Source organism: Siphateles boraxobius, unplaced genomic scaffold (assembly GCF_051911475.1).
Source record: "Siphateles boraxobius isolate OS27281-9 unplaced genomic scaffold, OSU_SipBor_1 5, whole genome shotgun sequence".
Classification (NCBI taxonomy): Eukaryota; Metazoa; Chordata; class Actinopteri; order Cypriniformes; family Leuciscidae; genus Siphateles; species Siphateles boraxobius.
Window position 1 is genome coordinate 32,450,958 of NW_027509141.1, and position 14,575 is coordinate 32,465,532.

The 14,575-nt window shown below is 36.9% G+C and overlaps 1 protein-coding gene across 4 annotated transcripts in view; it reads right to left on the reverse strand.

The window, feature by feature from the left end:
• bsnb (bassoon (presynaptic cytomatrix protein) b) overlaps nt 1-14,575 on the reverse strand; it is a 103,090-nt gene that overhangs the window by 67,479 nt on the left and 21,036 nt on the right. For all 4 annotated transcript variants that reach the window (XM_077203987.1, XM_077203989.1, XM_077203988.1 and 1 more), the window contains exon 2: nt 12,561-12,936. In XM_077203987.1, coding sequence (XP_077060102.1) covers nt 12,561-12,936 — 376 coding nt within the window. The remainder of the gene's footprint in view (nt 1-12,560; nt 12,937-14,575) is intronic.

The window sequence follows — 14,575 nt, forward strand, 5'->3', positions numbered from 1 at the left end:
CTTTTCTGTACAACAGCAGCTCTTAGTGATCACATGTCTCAGCCTCCAAAAAATTACCATAAAAATACTATTAAAGTGATTCGAATGACCACATATAATAGCTTTGTCCTCAGAGAAGACCAATGACATGTTGATGTAAAATCTGGTGTGACAAGGAGCCATTTCTGAATAACTTGATTGGGAAAAACTTTAGAGCTTCTGCAGAAGGGAAGATTATCATAATATTACTTGACAAAACGTATATAATTACACCAGTTATATTGAATACCTTATGGTGTTTTGGAGTCATTTTTAGAGCTTGAGAGACATGGTCACATCGAGCTGTCTTGGTATGGAAAAAAGGTTTGGAACAACACGAGAGTGAAAAAACCCATAATGTTTCTATAAGACTCCACCTATCCCAAGTCCCACCCCATTCTCCTGATTTGGAGTCGTGTTACAATTGAAGCTGGGCCTATTGATTCGAACTACATGTTCTCCTGCCCTGTATAAATTGTGATTATTAGCAGACTAACTATCTGATAGCTGACCAGAATGAACAAAATCATGACATTGGCTGTCTTTTAAAACCTAGCGAGCAACCTATATAGACAGCATTTTTGGACACCATATAGGTTCATTTTAACAGGCATGACATTAAAATATATTTAAAAACTAACATTCAGTGTCTATGATGCATAAAGAATCCAGTGTAGGAAGTCTTCTTCCAGCCATTCCTAAGAAATATACTGAATATGCATCATACATTATGAAACAGATTTCCATAACATCAAACAAACATCTAAGAAGATACTGATTAACATTTACAGTGTTAGTCTTGTGAGTCTAACAATATACTGCATTCAACTGGGATTTGCGTATGGACGTCCAGGATTTGTGCATATTTAAAAAAGCAACTTTCCGTGTATGTGTGCTTATGCATGGGGGCGAAGATTTTATGTGATTTATGAGAAACTAAATGTGTACAGGTTTATGCTAATATTCTTCAGAGTGCTTCCACACACACACACACACACACACACACACACACTGATTTACACCCAAATGATGGTGCAGCACCCGAGGTATTGATTAGTCAGCTGGTGTGGGAGAGAGAATCCACAAGAAGCGGAGAATCTCTCAAAGACACAGAGCTGAATACTAACACTCACACACACACCGCAGAACATACTGGACCCTTACAGTGCTCAGCTAATAATAAATATGTACTGTACATGTCTCATGGTCACATTTAAAAGAAAAGTTCACATAGAAGTGATATTGTTGGTTTACTGACGATTATGTCATTCCAAACTAGAGGTGTCGCAATATATTGGTATCGACTTTTATATGTGATCTCTTCTCACATATAAAAAACAAAATAATTTTTCACTCGTTTAATGATAATCTTCCCATCCAACAAGTTACCTTGAGAAATGATGTGACTAAATCACCAAGACAGTGTATCAGAGAATGAATTGTTCTATTAAGTCAACAGGCTAATTCATAAGAAGGCTCCATTCGATTCACAAACCCAACTGGATGATTCATTCAACTCACTGACTCAACGATCAGGTCATAGCAGTTATTGAATTAACAATTGACTGGAAAAATAAATTACATTTCAGTCTGTTCCTCACACATATTTATTGTATGACTTCAGAAAACTTTGAATATTGCACACAAGTTTCACTCTTAAAAATAAACTATTTTTATTAGCATCTATGGTTATTTTAAGTGTATTAAGGGTGTTATATGTTTGCTGTGATTCTTGTGAAATATTATTGTATTAAAAAAGAACAGCATTAAGATTCTTAAAGCATCTTATTTTTTGTTTCACTGAGGAAAGAAAGCCTTTGTTCAGGTTTGGAACAAAATAAAGGTGAGTACCGTAAATAATTGAGTGAATTATACATAGAGGTGAATTCAGGGTGATTGGAACACTTTTTGCATTGAGATGACTTGGGATATTTTCCTGTCTTAAATTTACATTTACATTTATGCATTTGGCAGACGCTTTTATCCAAAGCGACTTACATTGCATTTCAAGGTACACATTTACATTCTTATCAGTTCTTGCTTTCCCTGGGAATCGAACCCATGACCTTGGCGTTGTAAGCGACAACGCTCTACTGTTTTAGCTACAGGAAAGCCGTTTTATCTGTGCATGCTGTCCTTAGTCAAGTCAAGTCACCTTCATTTATATAGCACTTTTAACAATATGGACTGTTTCAAAGCAGCTTTACAGTGATAATAGGAAATTAAAGTAACATAGATTGTTTTGGCTTTACAGCAGCTCTGGAATAAAGTTATTGTCCAGCTAAAGTTAGTTTTGATTGATTCACTTCCATTGCAAAGATCATTACTTATTAACTTAGGGGCCGTTTACACGACACTGTTCTAACAGAAAACCTTTAAAGCGCTCCAGCCCACTCATTCCCAGAATTATTTAGCTCTTCCGAGTAGCCATGTGAACCGAAACTATTTTGATAAAGTTTTATCTGTACAGAGGTAAAGGGAAAGAGAAGGGGGCCTTCACAGGGGAGAGACTAGTTGACACTTCACGACTGCGTTGTCGTCATGTCCAGGCGCAGGTCCTTCATCAGATCTGGATACGGCCTGGATCTACCGGACTGAGGTAAACCTTGTGATAAACAGAGAGACTAATATAAGCATGGACGCCATTCTTCTTATGATGTAACGAGTCCATCACGATTTATGGGAAGTGTTCCCGGTTCCGGCTGACCTAATCTATGCAGCCTAACATTGAATTATAGAAGTTTATAATGTGCATGCTAGGTCAAAGAGATGTGTTTTTATTCTAGATTTGAACTGACAGAGTGTGTCTGCTTCCCGGGCAATGTTAGGAAGACTGTTTCAGAGTTTTGATGCTAAATAGGAAAAGGATCTACCGCCAGCAGTTGATTTTGATATTGTAGATATTATTAACTGCTAATTTTGAGGTCGCAATACATGTGAAGGACTATAATGCGATAAGAGCTCGCTCAAGTACTGAGGAGCTAAACCATTTAGTGCTTTGTAAGTAATCAGCAATATTTTAAAAAGTATACGATGTTTAATAGGGAGCTAATACAGTGTTGATAGAACCGGCTAATATAATCGTACTTCCTGGTTCTAGTAAGAACTCTAGCTGCTGTGTTTTGGACCAGCTGTAGTTTATCGTCAGGGTGTGAAAAAATATAGAGCAGAGTATCATCAGCATAACAGTGACAAATAATGCCATGCTTCCTAATGATATCTCCCAAGGGTAGCAAGTACAGAGTGAACAGCAATGGTCCTAGTACTGAGTCTTGTGGTACTCCATACTGAACTTGTGATTGATAAGACATCTCTTCATTTACTGCTACAAACTGATAACGGTCAGATAAGTATGATTTAAACCATGCTGATGCAATTCCACTAATGCCAACATAATTTTCGAGTTTATTTAAAATAATGTTGAGGTCAATAGTATCAAATGCAGCACTAAGATTGAGTAACACAACCACGATCGGATGATAAGAGCAAATCATTTGTGACTCTAATGAGAGCTGTCTCAGTACTATGGTACGGTCTAAATCCTGACTGGAAATCCTTGCAGATACCATTTCTTCTAAAAAAGTAACTTAGTTGTGAGGATACTGCCTTTTCAGACTTAGTATATACTGAGTTTTGAAAAAGAATGTTTTCTTGATTTAAACCCAGAACCGAACGCAGCTGGTGAGACAGACAGAACTAGAGGACAAAATGATATGGATATTGAGAACAGGTGAAAGGCAAACAGACAAACAGATGGAGTCACAATCAAAGAGTCTTGTAGACAAAAAGAGACACATCAGCTGTGCAGACAGTCTGTGGCATAAGAGCAGAGAGACAGATCGAGGAGGCGAACCGCTGCCTGTTTCCAGACTAAAGTGGTTGAGAGACAGACTGAATGCTGCAGTTTCCTAACAACAATCCACAGTAGCAAAGTGCTGAGCCGAAACTGGGGCGAGACACATCAAAAGAGCATTCTGAGGGCCCCCAAATACTTTGAATATCTCTATAAACACCACACAAGAACACAACACAGCTTCACTCCAGTCTCCACGGGCACCAGATTCATAAACTAATTCTTCTCTGCGTGCATTAGACCAAACTGACAGCTTATCGGAGCATATAAAGCACAAATAAAGCTGATTAATGGAAATGTGCTGGTGAGGAGATTTAAAGGTACAGAACTCTTTTTTTGCAGAGTACCACAGTGTACACTTGATGGGTAGCTTATAATTTAGGTGTTTAAAGATGATTAAAAACTACATCAGTTTTCTGTAATGAATGTGACATGTTTCTGTGAGTAATAATGATCACAATAACAAAGTAATGAGAAAACTGCACTCCATTAATGAGGAAATCAAAATGCTAAGCTATAGCTGCACTCACGTCATGTCAGAATCACCATAATTATGAGTTTGTGGCTGTAAGGTTTTTACAGCTTGGTTGGATGCGTAATTGTAAGTTGGAAACATTAAATATTATGACAGCTCCAATGTTAGGAACATACAGTATACAGTATACTATGTAGTCAAAGCAAAAGCATTTTTTTAACATCGTTTCAATGTAATAAAATCAGTAGTTTCATAATAATCAATAATAATAGTAATAATAATAAACGTATTGTATAAATTGTATAATACAATAAGTAGTTTGGTTATAATAATAATAATAATAAATTATTATTGTTATTATTAATATTATTAACATTATTATTATTATTATTGTTATTGTTATTAAATAATTTATGTTAGATAATTATTTAAACAAAATAATGTATGGATTGTTTACATTGCTTCCATATAATACATTCAGTAGGTTGATGATAATATAATAATAATAATAATAATTATAATAAAAGTTTTTAAACTTGATCATAGTTCTTCAAATTCTCTGTAAACAAAATCCAAATGTACTGATGGCGGCAGGTGCAACATTAATTTATTCAGTAAAAGCTGGCTCATTCTCACTCACAGATTTCAAGTAATTTCAAGTTCATTTAGATTCAGATGTGACCAAACTGATTTATAATTTCTTTACTTTCTAATTTTGCCTGTCCATTGCTTGTCCATTTTTACCAGTTTAACAAGCAGCAGCGTTAAAAGTTACAGATGGTTTGGTAGCTAACACATACTTCTGTTTGATATTTCGAGTTAATAAGACTTAATAATAATAAAACAAACCATAGTTAACTGTTAGCAAAGCTAACACAAAACAGTTGGCTAGCCACCCCTATCATGATCTCAGGTAATCAGAACGTTAGCAAAGACATCTGCGCTATGCAAAACATAGAGTTTTCCTATTATTTAACTCACAGAATCATATAATTTATTGGAGAAAACATCCTGTTTCTCAGAAACAATTTCTATTACAACACAGTTTGCACATGAATGCATATTTTGTTTATTAGCGCCAAAAGTGGTGCGTCAGTCTCTTTAACGCATGGCAGATTCTATTGTCTTGGAGAGGCAGCGAGACACTGTGCCATTTAGAAGAAAAGCACAGTACTCTATTGTTTGATTAATCATGTTTGCGTGGTGAGCGATGCATTCTTACTCAGCCCTCAGAGACCGGCAGCCATTTCACACATCAGTTCAATATCAACTCAAGCCCTTCTGATCCAGTTTTACCATGTGCTGTTTGATATGACTGTGCTAAAAGGGGAAATAAAGGATAGTCACAGGTGATTCAAATATTCAACCAAGATTTATCTTATCATATGTCTGCAGATAACACGTTAACACATTTAGTTACTTTAAGTGAATTTGTGTGAATGACACTTATGGTATAAATTTATGCACAAAGCTCTTAAAGGTACAGTAAGCGATTTCTGAGAAACTCTGTTGACATTTGAAATCGACAGGATGGGATGTCTCTTTATCATAGCTGAGGTGAAGCAAAATAACGCTTAGCGGAAAATAAAGCGAAGATGATGAACAAACGACAAGGAAGAACAAAAAATTAACATACACAAGAGTATTAACAAGCAAGAGTTGGTTATTAGTCACCAGCAGCCCATCAGCTCCAGACAAACGATGACAACTGTCCAGTTACTAGAGCTAATATTATAACAACAGCACATCTTGGTGCTGTAAAACTGTAAAATCAGTGTTACTCATGTATGGAGCAAAAACAACGCAACCTAGGCGTCTCTACAGCTTTTCTAATATTAACGTGGATCCTAAAGATCTTGCCTGATCAGAACCCTTCTTTTTCCAGGGATATTCCTCTGACCTTTTCTCTTTCATTGTGTCTGTTGGTCATCTCTCTTTCTAGTCTTTCTTCAAATCTTGCTCACTCTCTCTCTTACACCATCATGAGTGGAAACGCCCCCTATTTCTGATTGGCTACAAGTGTGATGTGGTGCTATGCCCGATCTACTTTCAACTGTTTTTTTTAATTGGTTACTGCACCTTTAACTCATCCTGCTCGCACAAAAAAAAAAAAAAAAACATTGTATATTTCTCAAACAGTATCAAAAATACCCCAACTGAACAAAGTACCCAACTGCTCATGCAAAACTCACTGCTAGAGTCATGAACGCGGATTGACAACAGAACCGGAAGACAATACAATGCTGAATAAAGTCGTCGTTTTTGTTATTTTTGGAACAAAATGTTTTTCCGATGCTTCAAAAAATTCTAACTAACCCACTGAGGTCACATGGACTACTTTGATGATGTCTTTATTGCCTTTCTGGATAAGGACAGTATACCGTACATAGATTTTTAATGGAGGGACAAAAAGCTCTCGGAGTCGGACTGAATCTAAAATATCTTAAACTGTGTTCCGAAGATGAACGGAGGTCTTACGGGCTTGGAACGACATGAGGGTGAGTCATTAATGACATAATTTTCATTTTTGGGTGAACTAACCCTTTAAGACTTGCTTTTTTGTGTGGTAAATAATGGCGCAAACCTTAGTAAATAACCTTGCATGATTCATTCAAATATTCGCCTTCCATAAATTTTGCGTCTGATGGTAAATGCATATGCAATAAGGTCAGCCGCAAAAATGACACTGTCCATGCCTTTTCAGCACTAATTTTTCACTTTAGAAAGTCCTGACAGTAGTTTTTAACGCCAAAAGAGGTTTTGGGCTGGCACAAGCTGTTAGTAAATCTGACCTCTAAATTGCTAATATAACAATGTCAGAAAATTATATAGACATCATTCATGCACTATACGGCATACGGTCTGTATATTTAGCATTACATATGGTAAGCAAATAACACACAAATGCTGCCTGCATGGGCACATTTGTGTAATGGTGGAAAAATAGCATGAAATCTCTAGGGTTGTGGCAGTGTGTGTGTGTGTGTGTGTGCATGTATTCTTTGTGTTTGTGCTGCGATGTGTGTGTTGTAGCCCAGATGGCCCTACACTGAGTTTCCGCTGTCAATCTCATGACAGATCCACTAGATAGCGTGAAAATCACAAGACAGTAGACATTCAGAGCCAGCATGCAAAACCGATCTATTAACTTTCACGTTTCCGTTAAGTCACAGATTTCCTCACGTACTTCCGAAGAACTCTGGGAGTGAGAATAATTCATGATGTTCATATTCTACCATCATTACCCCAGAGCTTTCAGAGGGAACAGTGTTTATAAGCCAAACAGGCACAATTATTTTTAGCTTATTTAAAGTCGGCATGAAATGGACGTTGTGATAGTCTTTTCTTCCCTATTGTGATGTATACACAGGTGAAATGGCTTCTCAAACAAGAAAAATGTAGGGTGGGACTTGATTTAGTCCATGGGGAATTGATTGAATGGTTGTGGTTTACTATTGGTGGATCTCATGTGAGTGGCAGGTTGCCCCGCCCTCGCGCTAGTAAACACATCATCAGAGAAGAGATGAGATGTCACTGCAAGGGAGGGGAATTTATTTTGATTAAAGATTACGAGGGAATAGTTTTTTTTTTTTTTTAAATATGTGCACAGATAAATCATTTATAATAAATACTGCAATAAAAAAAATTCTCAATATTGATTCCATGCTGCCTGATCAATTTTTACCCTCTCGTTTTCTGCATTTCTACACCATCATTGCTCTCTCCGTCCCATTATCGCCTCTGATCCTTCACACGTTTTCTTTGGCATCATTGTAGAGACACAGCAGGATCTATAAATAGAGGATCAGCCAATGGCAGAGTGGGAACGCCTCCTGTATGCTGGTGGGTGACTACTGGAGTGTGTCAGCGCCACTTTCTCTTTCCTTCTATCATTCCATCCCCCTTCCCCAACCTGCTATTTCTCTGTCCGTATATCCCTGGTTCCCGCATCCCACTCAGTGTTGTCATCATCATGTCATGCCCCTCTCTCTCTCTCTCTCTCTCTATCTCTCTCTCTCTCTCTCTCTCAGGGTGTCTGTTGCATAGTGATCAGATCACCCCTCTTTTTCCTCTTCACCAGCTGTTCTTGCTTCTTGTCTCATGTTCTCTCTGCTTTGTTCACCAAGAGACATTTAGAGTTCAACTTAAACATGATATCTTTACACTTCACTAGTGCAACACCTGGGACAAAACATCACAAACGGAACATTCTGACAAACACAAAATATAGTAAGAACTCGATATTTCCTACATAGAGTAGGCAGCATCCTTCCTTCTAAGCAGCATCCTAACTGAAGTCATCAATTAATAACGCTCTATATATGCACCATACAAACGGCATGTGAAGTGCAGAGGAAACTCAGCGTACAATTGATTTCTAACATTCAATAGAGATTGATGTTGAAATGCTGATAATCTTAGAAAGCCAATTTTGAACATTATTACCATATTGGGTAAAATTATCAATATTGCGCTATTTTTAATTGATATTATCCATGTGTTAAATGAAGTTGCCTGTCTTTACCAACATTCCTCTCACTTTTTAGAAGTTTTGTCAATAATGATTTATTACAATATATGCACATTTTCCTGGAAGAGTTTGGTGTCTTGTAGGATTTTTAATATATATATTTCTTGAGCACCAAATCAGCATATTAGAAGGATTTCTTAAGACACTAAAGACTGGAGAAAATTCAGCTTTGCTTTACAGAAATAAATTACATATTTAAATTTATTAACATAGAAAAAAGAAATTGTAAAAAATATTTCACAATATTTTAATCAGATAAATGCAGTCTGTGTGTGCATAAGAGCACTTTCAAAAACAGAAACAAAACAACTATATATATTTAAAATGTAAATTCTTACCAAAAATACTTTTTGTAATTATCTTGTTAATATAACCCATTTTTATCCCCTATTTCACATTTTGGATGTAGCCTGCCATGACATACTGGTGACATTTGGGTCACAATAACTAGATAAATGCGCTATTAATCCTTTAATAATTTCTGAGATCATTTCCTCAGTCTGAACTCTTCTGTCTAGATGTTTGCCATATGGCTATACAGCTGATTTAATAGCATGTTTGTTTTGCCAAAGAACTGACAGGACAGGAGTGTCAATTCCACATCACATAGAATCCACCTTATTCGTAACAAGTTCTTCCTCTTTTTCACTTTGAAAGCAAAGTGATCGGAAAAGCCAGTTTGTTGCTTCTACCAGTATATCGCCCACCCCTACTCTACATACAACTGATTTCGAGTATCACGATGTATCCGTTTCACTGAAATGTATGCTAATGCTTGGTTCATGCTTGATGCATGCAAATTATAATTCAAACTAATTTGAATACAGCCCAATATTGCTGCATTTCTATTTTGCAGAGATCTCTAATTCAAACCATATGCTCACAAAACATCTGCTCTTACAGCGCTTGAACCCTGAAATTACACGCCAGATGACATATTTCCCATCATTTTGTCACATGTAGCTGAACTGACAGCAGGGCTGTTACTGTAAAAACGCTGAGTTAGTGCTGTATGTGCTGTAACATCAATATAAATCAAGACAGTCTCAGAACCGCTTTGTAGTGTCCACTGTTTCACTGGGGCCCAATTCATTCAATCCTGTCTTTATGGAGCACAGCAGGGCCCAAAAGATTCCCCAATTGAATTTCTAATGAAGCCTTCTGTGAAAAATGGGGCGATATGATAGTCAAAAGCTGAAACATGATACAGATATATCAATTGCCTGATTATAATGCATTGCCTGAATGTTATTATTATGTATCATTTAGTAGAAACATTTTAGCTTTAAGAAAAACTTTCACAATTTTCATTTATTAAATGCCATATTTTACATTTAATTTATTTAAATCCCTGAAGTCCACTTATAGCATAAGTCAAGTCACAATTTTCCACATCCCACACTTTCCACGACCTACACTACCTTTTAAAAGTTTAGGGTCTGTACATTTCTTTTTAAAGAAATGAATACATTTATTCAGAAAATGACTCAAATTGATCAACAGTGAAAACAGTGACATTGTTACAAAAAAATTCTATTTCAAATAAATGCTGCTTTTTAACATTCTATTCATCACAGGATCCTGAAAAAAAGCATCATGTTTTCCACAAAAATAATAAGCAGCATAACTGTTTTTAACATGGATAATAATAAGAAATGTTTCTTGAGGACCAAATAGAATGATTTCTGTAGGATCATGTGACACTGAAGACTGGAGTAATGATGCTGAAAATTCAGCTTTGATCACAGAAACAAATAGCATTTTAAAATATGTTCAAATACAAAATAGTTATTTTAAATTGTAATAATATTTCACAATATTACTTTATTTCGAAACAAATAAATGCAGCCCTGGTGAGCATAAGAGACCGCATCCTTTTGAATGGTAGTGTATGTTAGGCATCTTGATGGACCATCCCTTCAACCACACAATCTTTCTCCAAACACCCACCTTCAAAGACATATCAGCCAACCCTAGCATGCAAAATTACAAACAGAGAGGCACTTTTCTGATTGGCTAATGCGCATAGGCTGCATTCACATCCTTTTCTTGCCATGTAAAGAGCCGAGAGCTGTCATGGAAACAAATGTGTGATTTCAGGACAGTTATTTTAGTGAAATCTGCCAGGTAGGAGAGGCAATTTAATAGGTAATATTCCAAAAATAAGTGTGTGTGTGTGTGTGTGTGTGTGTGTGTGTGTGTGTGTGTGTGTGTGTGTGTGTGTGTGTGTGTGTGTGTGTGTGTGTGTGTGTGTGTGTGTGTGTGTGTGTGTGTGTGTGTGTTATATAAACACAAACTTTTAGCTTTCTATAGAGAACATTCACATATGACAGAGTTTATTGTAACATGTGAGTCTATGTCTGAACTATTCTTCAACATTTCTAAAATTTCCCTCGGCTACTGACTAGGGGACTGTTTTGCATTTCACCTCTTGATGGCTTTGCTGGAGTTTAGAGCCAAGTGAGCAGACGCCTGAAAAATCACTTTAAAGCCCCTTCCACACTGATCCTTCTGCGACCATGAGCTGTCAACATCCCCTCCTCTCCGTCCTCCTGTCCATTGCCTATTTTAAAGCACCACCGGCCATTTGCAACTTCAAGCAACATCCTCAAACATGCTGAAACAATCTCACCCTCACACGCTCAGCCTCGCGCCCTCTCGCTCTCCCACACACGCATCTCTGAACATTGGCTCTGTCTTTCCAATGCATCCTACACGCAGAAGCGGAGCAAACACACACACACATTCCCATACGCCCCAGAGGACTCTCTTCTGAGCAGTTCCAGGTTGAGTGCAGTGTGTTTCCTGGGTTCGTGCCAGATGGAGGCTGAGACCAAGCGTAGGATTCATTACCCAGAGCTTTTTGTTTAACACATCTCTCTCTCTCCTCCAGAAATCTATCGTTAACAGTAAACTCTAATCGAAAATAATCATTTGGACTGCAATGTTCTCTTTTTTTCTTATATCACACAGTTGCTTTCTGATGGTGAGTATTCAAGCTCAGACTAGTCTAAAATAGTTCTCCTGGGGGACTTATGATATAGCTTTCAGAAGTGTGGGGTCAGTATTTTTAATGCTTTTAAAAAGAAGTCTCTCATGCTCACCAAGGCTGCATTAATGTGATCAAAAATACACTAAACATAAGAAAAATTATGAAATAGCAGTTTTCTATTTTAATAAATTTATTCCTGTGATCAAAGCTGAATTTTCAGAATCATTACTGTCTTCAGCGTCACATGATCCTTCAGAAATCATTCTAATATGTTGATTTGCTGTTCCAGAAACATTTCTGATCATTATCAGTGTTGAATACAGTTGTGCTGCTTAACATTTTTGTGGAAACCATGATACATTTTTTCAGGATTCTTTAATAAATACAAAGTTAACTACTATTCAAAAAGTAATCTTTTGTAACATTATAAATGTTTTACAGTCACTTTTGATCAATTTTATTGAAGCTTGTTTCTGCCACAGAATTAAAAAAAGGTAATTGCAACTTGCGAATTATAGCACAATTCCCAATTCCGAGAAAATTTCTGAGAATTGTGAGATAAATAGTCAGAATAACCTTTTTATTTTTTTATTCCGTGACAGAAACAACCTTTCATAATGAAATGCATCCATACAGAAGAAAAAAAAAAATACAACATAAAACATGTGTGAACATGCATTGGGCTGCTTACCTCAGTGAGGTGAGGGTTGGGGTTGAATCCACATTGGTTGCACACCATGGAGCGGCACTGTGTGCATTTATTGCAGTTTGGCTGGCCGTCTGTGGTGCCCGTCAGATCTGCACTCTTGCACACCGGACACAGCTTGCTGCTGGGCATGGGTGCGATCTGGGGCAAAGAATAGGGCGAGGAGGGAGCGCTGCCCCCGGGCGAGACAGGGTGACCACCTTTACTGCTCCCCACGTCCACCTGGAGGTTCTTCCGTGCAGCTTGACCCTGACCGGGGCCCTGAGGCTGCGTCTGGGCTCCAGGACCAGGCCCTGTACCTGGCGGACCCCCAGGTTTAGGTCCCATGCTCGGGTCTGTCTGATTTGGTTTGCCTTGGATACTGTGGGACGGGGAAAAACAAAACATTGGTGTGTGAATTAAAGTAGGGGATGTGGCATATGTTTGAAATCAACGATAGCTGAACACTTTGTTAAATCTGCAAAGGGGATTCACAGGAGGAGATTTATAGAGCTTTGTGCCGCAGCTTCCACAGTAGTTTGAATGAAAACAGAAAGATAAATCAATACAGCAGGGCAAAATCTGGGGGACGGACACAAACGGATTGACAAGGACTTTCAATGCTTCTTCAAAAGAATATGAAAACGTTATTTGCGGTGACAAAAAGGTTTCCTCTTTGGTTAAGCATATTTACTTGTCTGAAATGGTCATTCTTGAACTTTGACATAGAACAGAAGGCGCTTAGTGGCAAAGTTACAAAATCATGGCAATTAAAATCGGATTTGAGGTTAATAAAAAAACAGATTATGGTTATGAATTATCATTAGTGGTGCCTATTAAAGGCCAGCATTACTGCTATTGCTCATACTTATGGTTAGAGATTTTCAAAGCAACCTGTAATAACAACAATAAAACCAATATGCACTTTTATTATTATTATTATTATTATTATTGTTATTATAATAACACAATATAATAAAAATAATATAATAACACAACATATATTATATAATAACACAATATAATAAAACAACTATTATTATATTCTTTAGAATATAATATATAATATAATCATGCATGTTGTGTCCGTTTACCACAACTGATGTGTGAGTTGATTAATGTTTATATGTGAATAAAAACCTAAATTACATCTGTTCATCATATATCAAGTCTCTTCGGAAAATGTTGACTAAACCACTCAATTCATATGGATTAGTTTTTTAAGCATCAAAGTTGTAGTTGCGTAGCTGTCAATGGAGGGATAGAAAGCTCTCCGATTTCATCAAAAAGGTCTTCATTTGTGTTCAGAAGATGAACGATAGTTTCCAGTTTGGAAAGACATGAAGGTGCGTGATTTAATTAATGACAGAATTACATTTTTTGGGTGAACTATCCCTTTAAAATAATCAGTATTGGTATTGAATTGTTTTTTATTGTGAAATATCAGATAACAGACAGACACAGAAAGTTTAAGATGCATTTAAGAACATCAGTGGCGAAATATGGAAAAAGCCAGTAAAATAGTTTTCATCGAGCATGAAGGAGAACTCACAGGTGATTGAATGCTTCCTTCAAAGAAATCCTTTCAATGGAACCATTTTAATGGAACTGCTGTTTACATCAAACACAAACACATTCCAGCACAAGAATCTTAAAAATCTGCCACTGGCCGTTGTATCACATCGCCGACGTTCTACATCATGCTGTAAGTTTGTTTGTGAGCGATTTTCTGTTGACACTTTCGGAAAAGCCGGTAAGAATAAGAGCTGTGAACGTACTTAAGCATTTCATCAATATTCTCTAATGAGCTATTTAATGTCGTTTCACTCAAAATAACCGTCAATGGTGATCAATAACCATTATGGAAATCCCAGAGCTGACATAACTGAACCTATAATTCCGAAGCCTTTATAAAACAACATTATTACCCTAGAAAGAGATGCTGAGATGCTGTCCTAGTTAAAGATGAACTGCTTCAGTATGAATGTGAATCATGGAGTGCGTCATAAAGAAACTTTTGA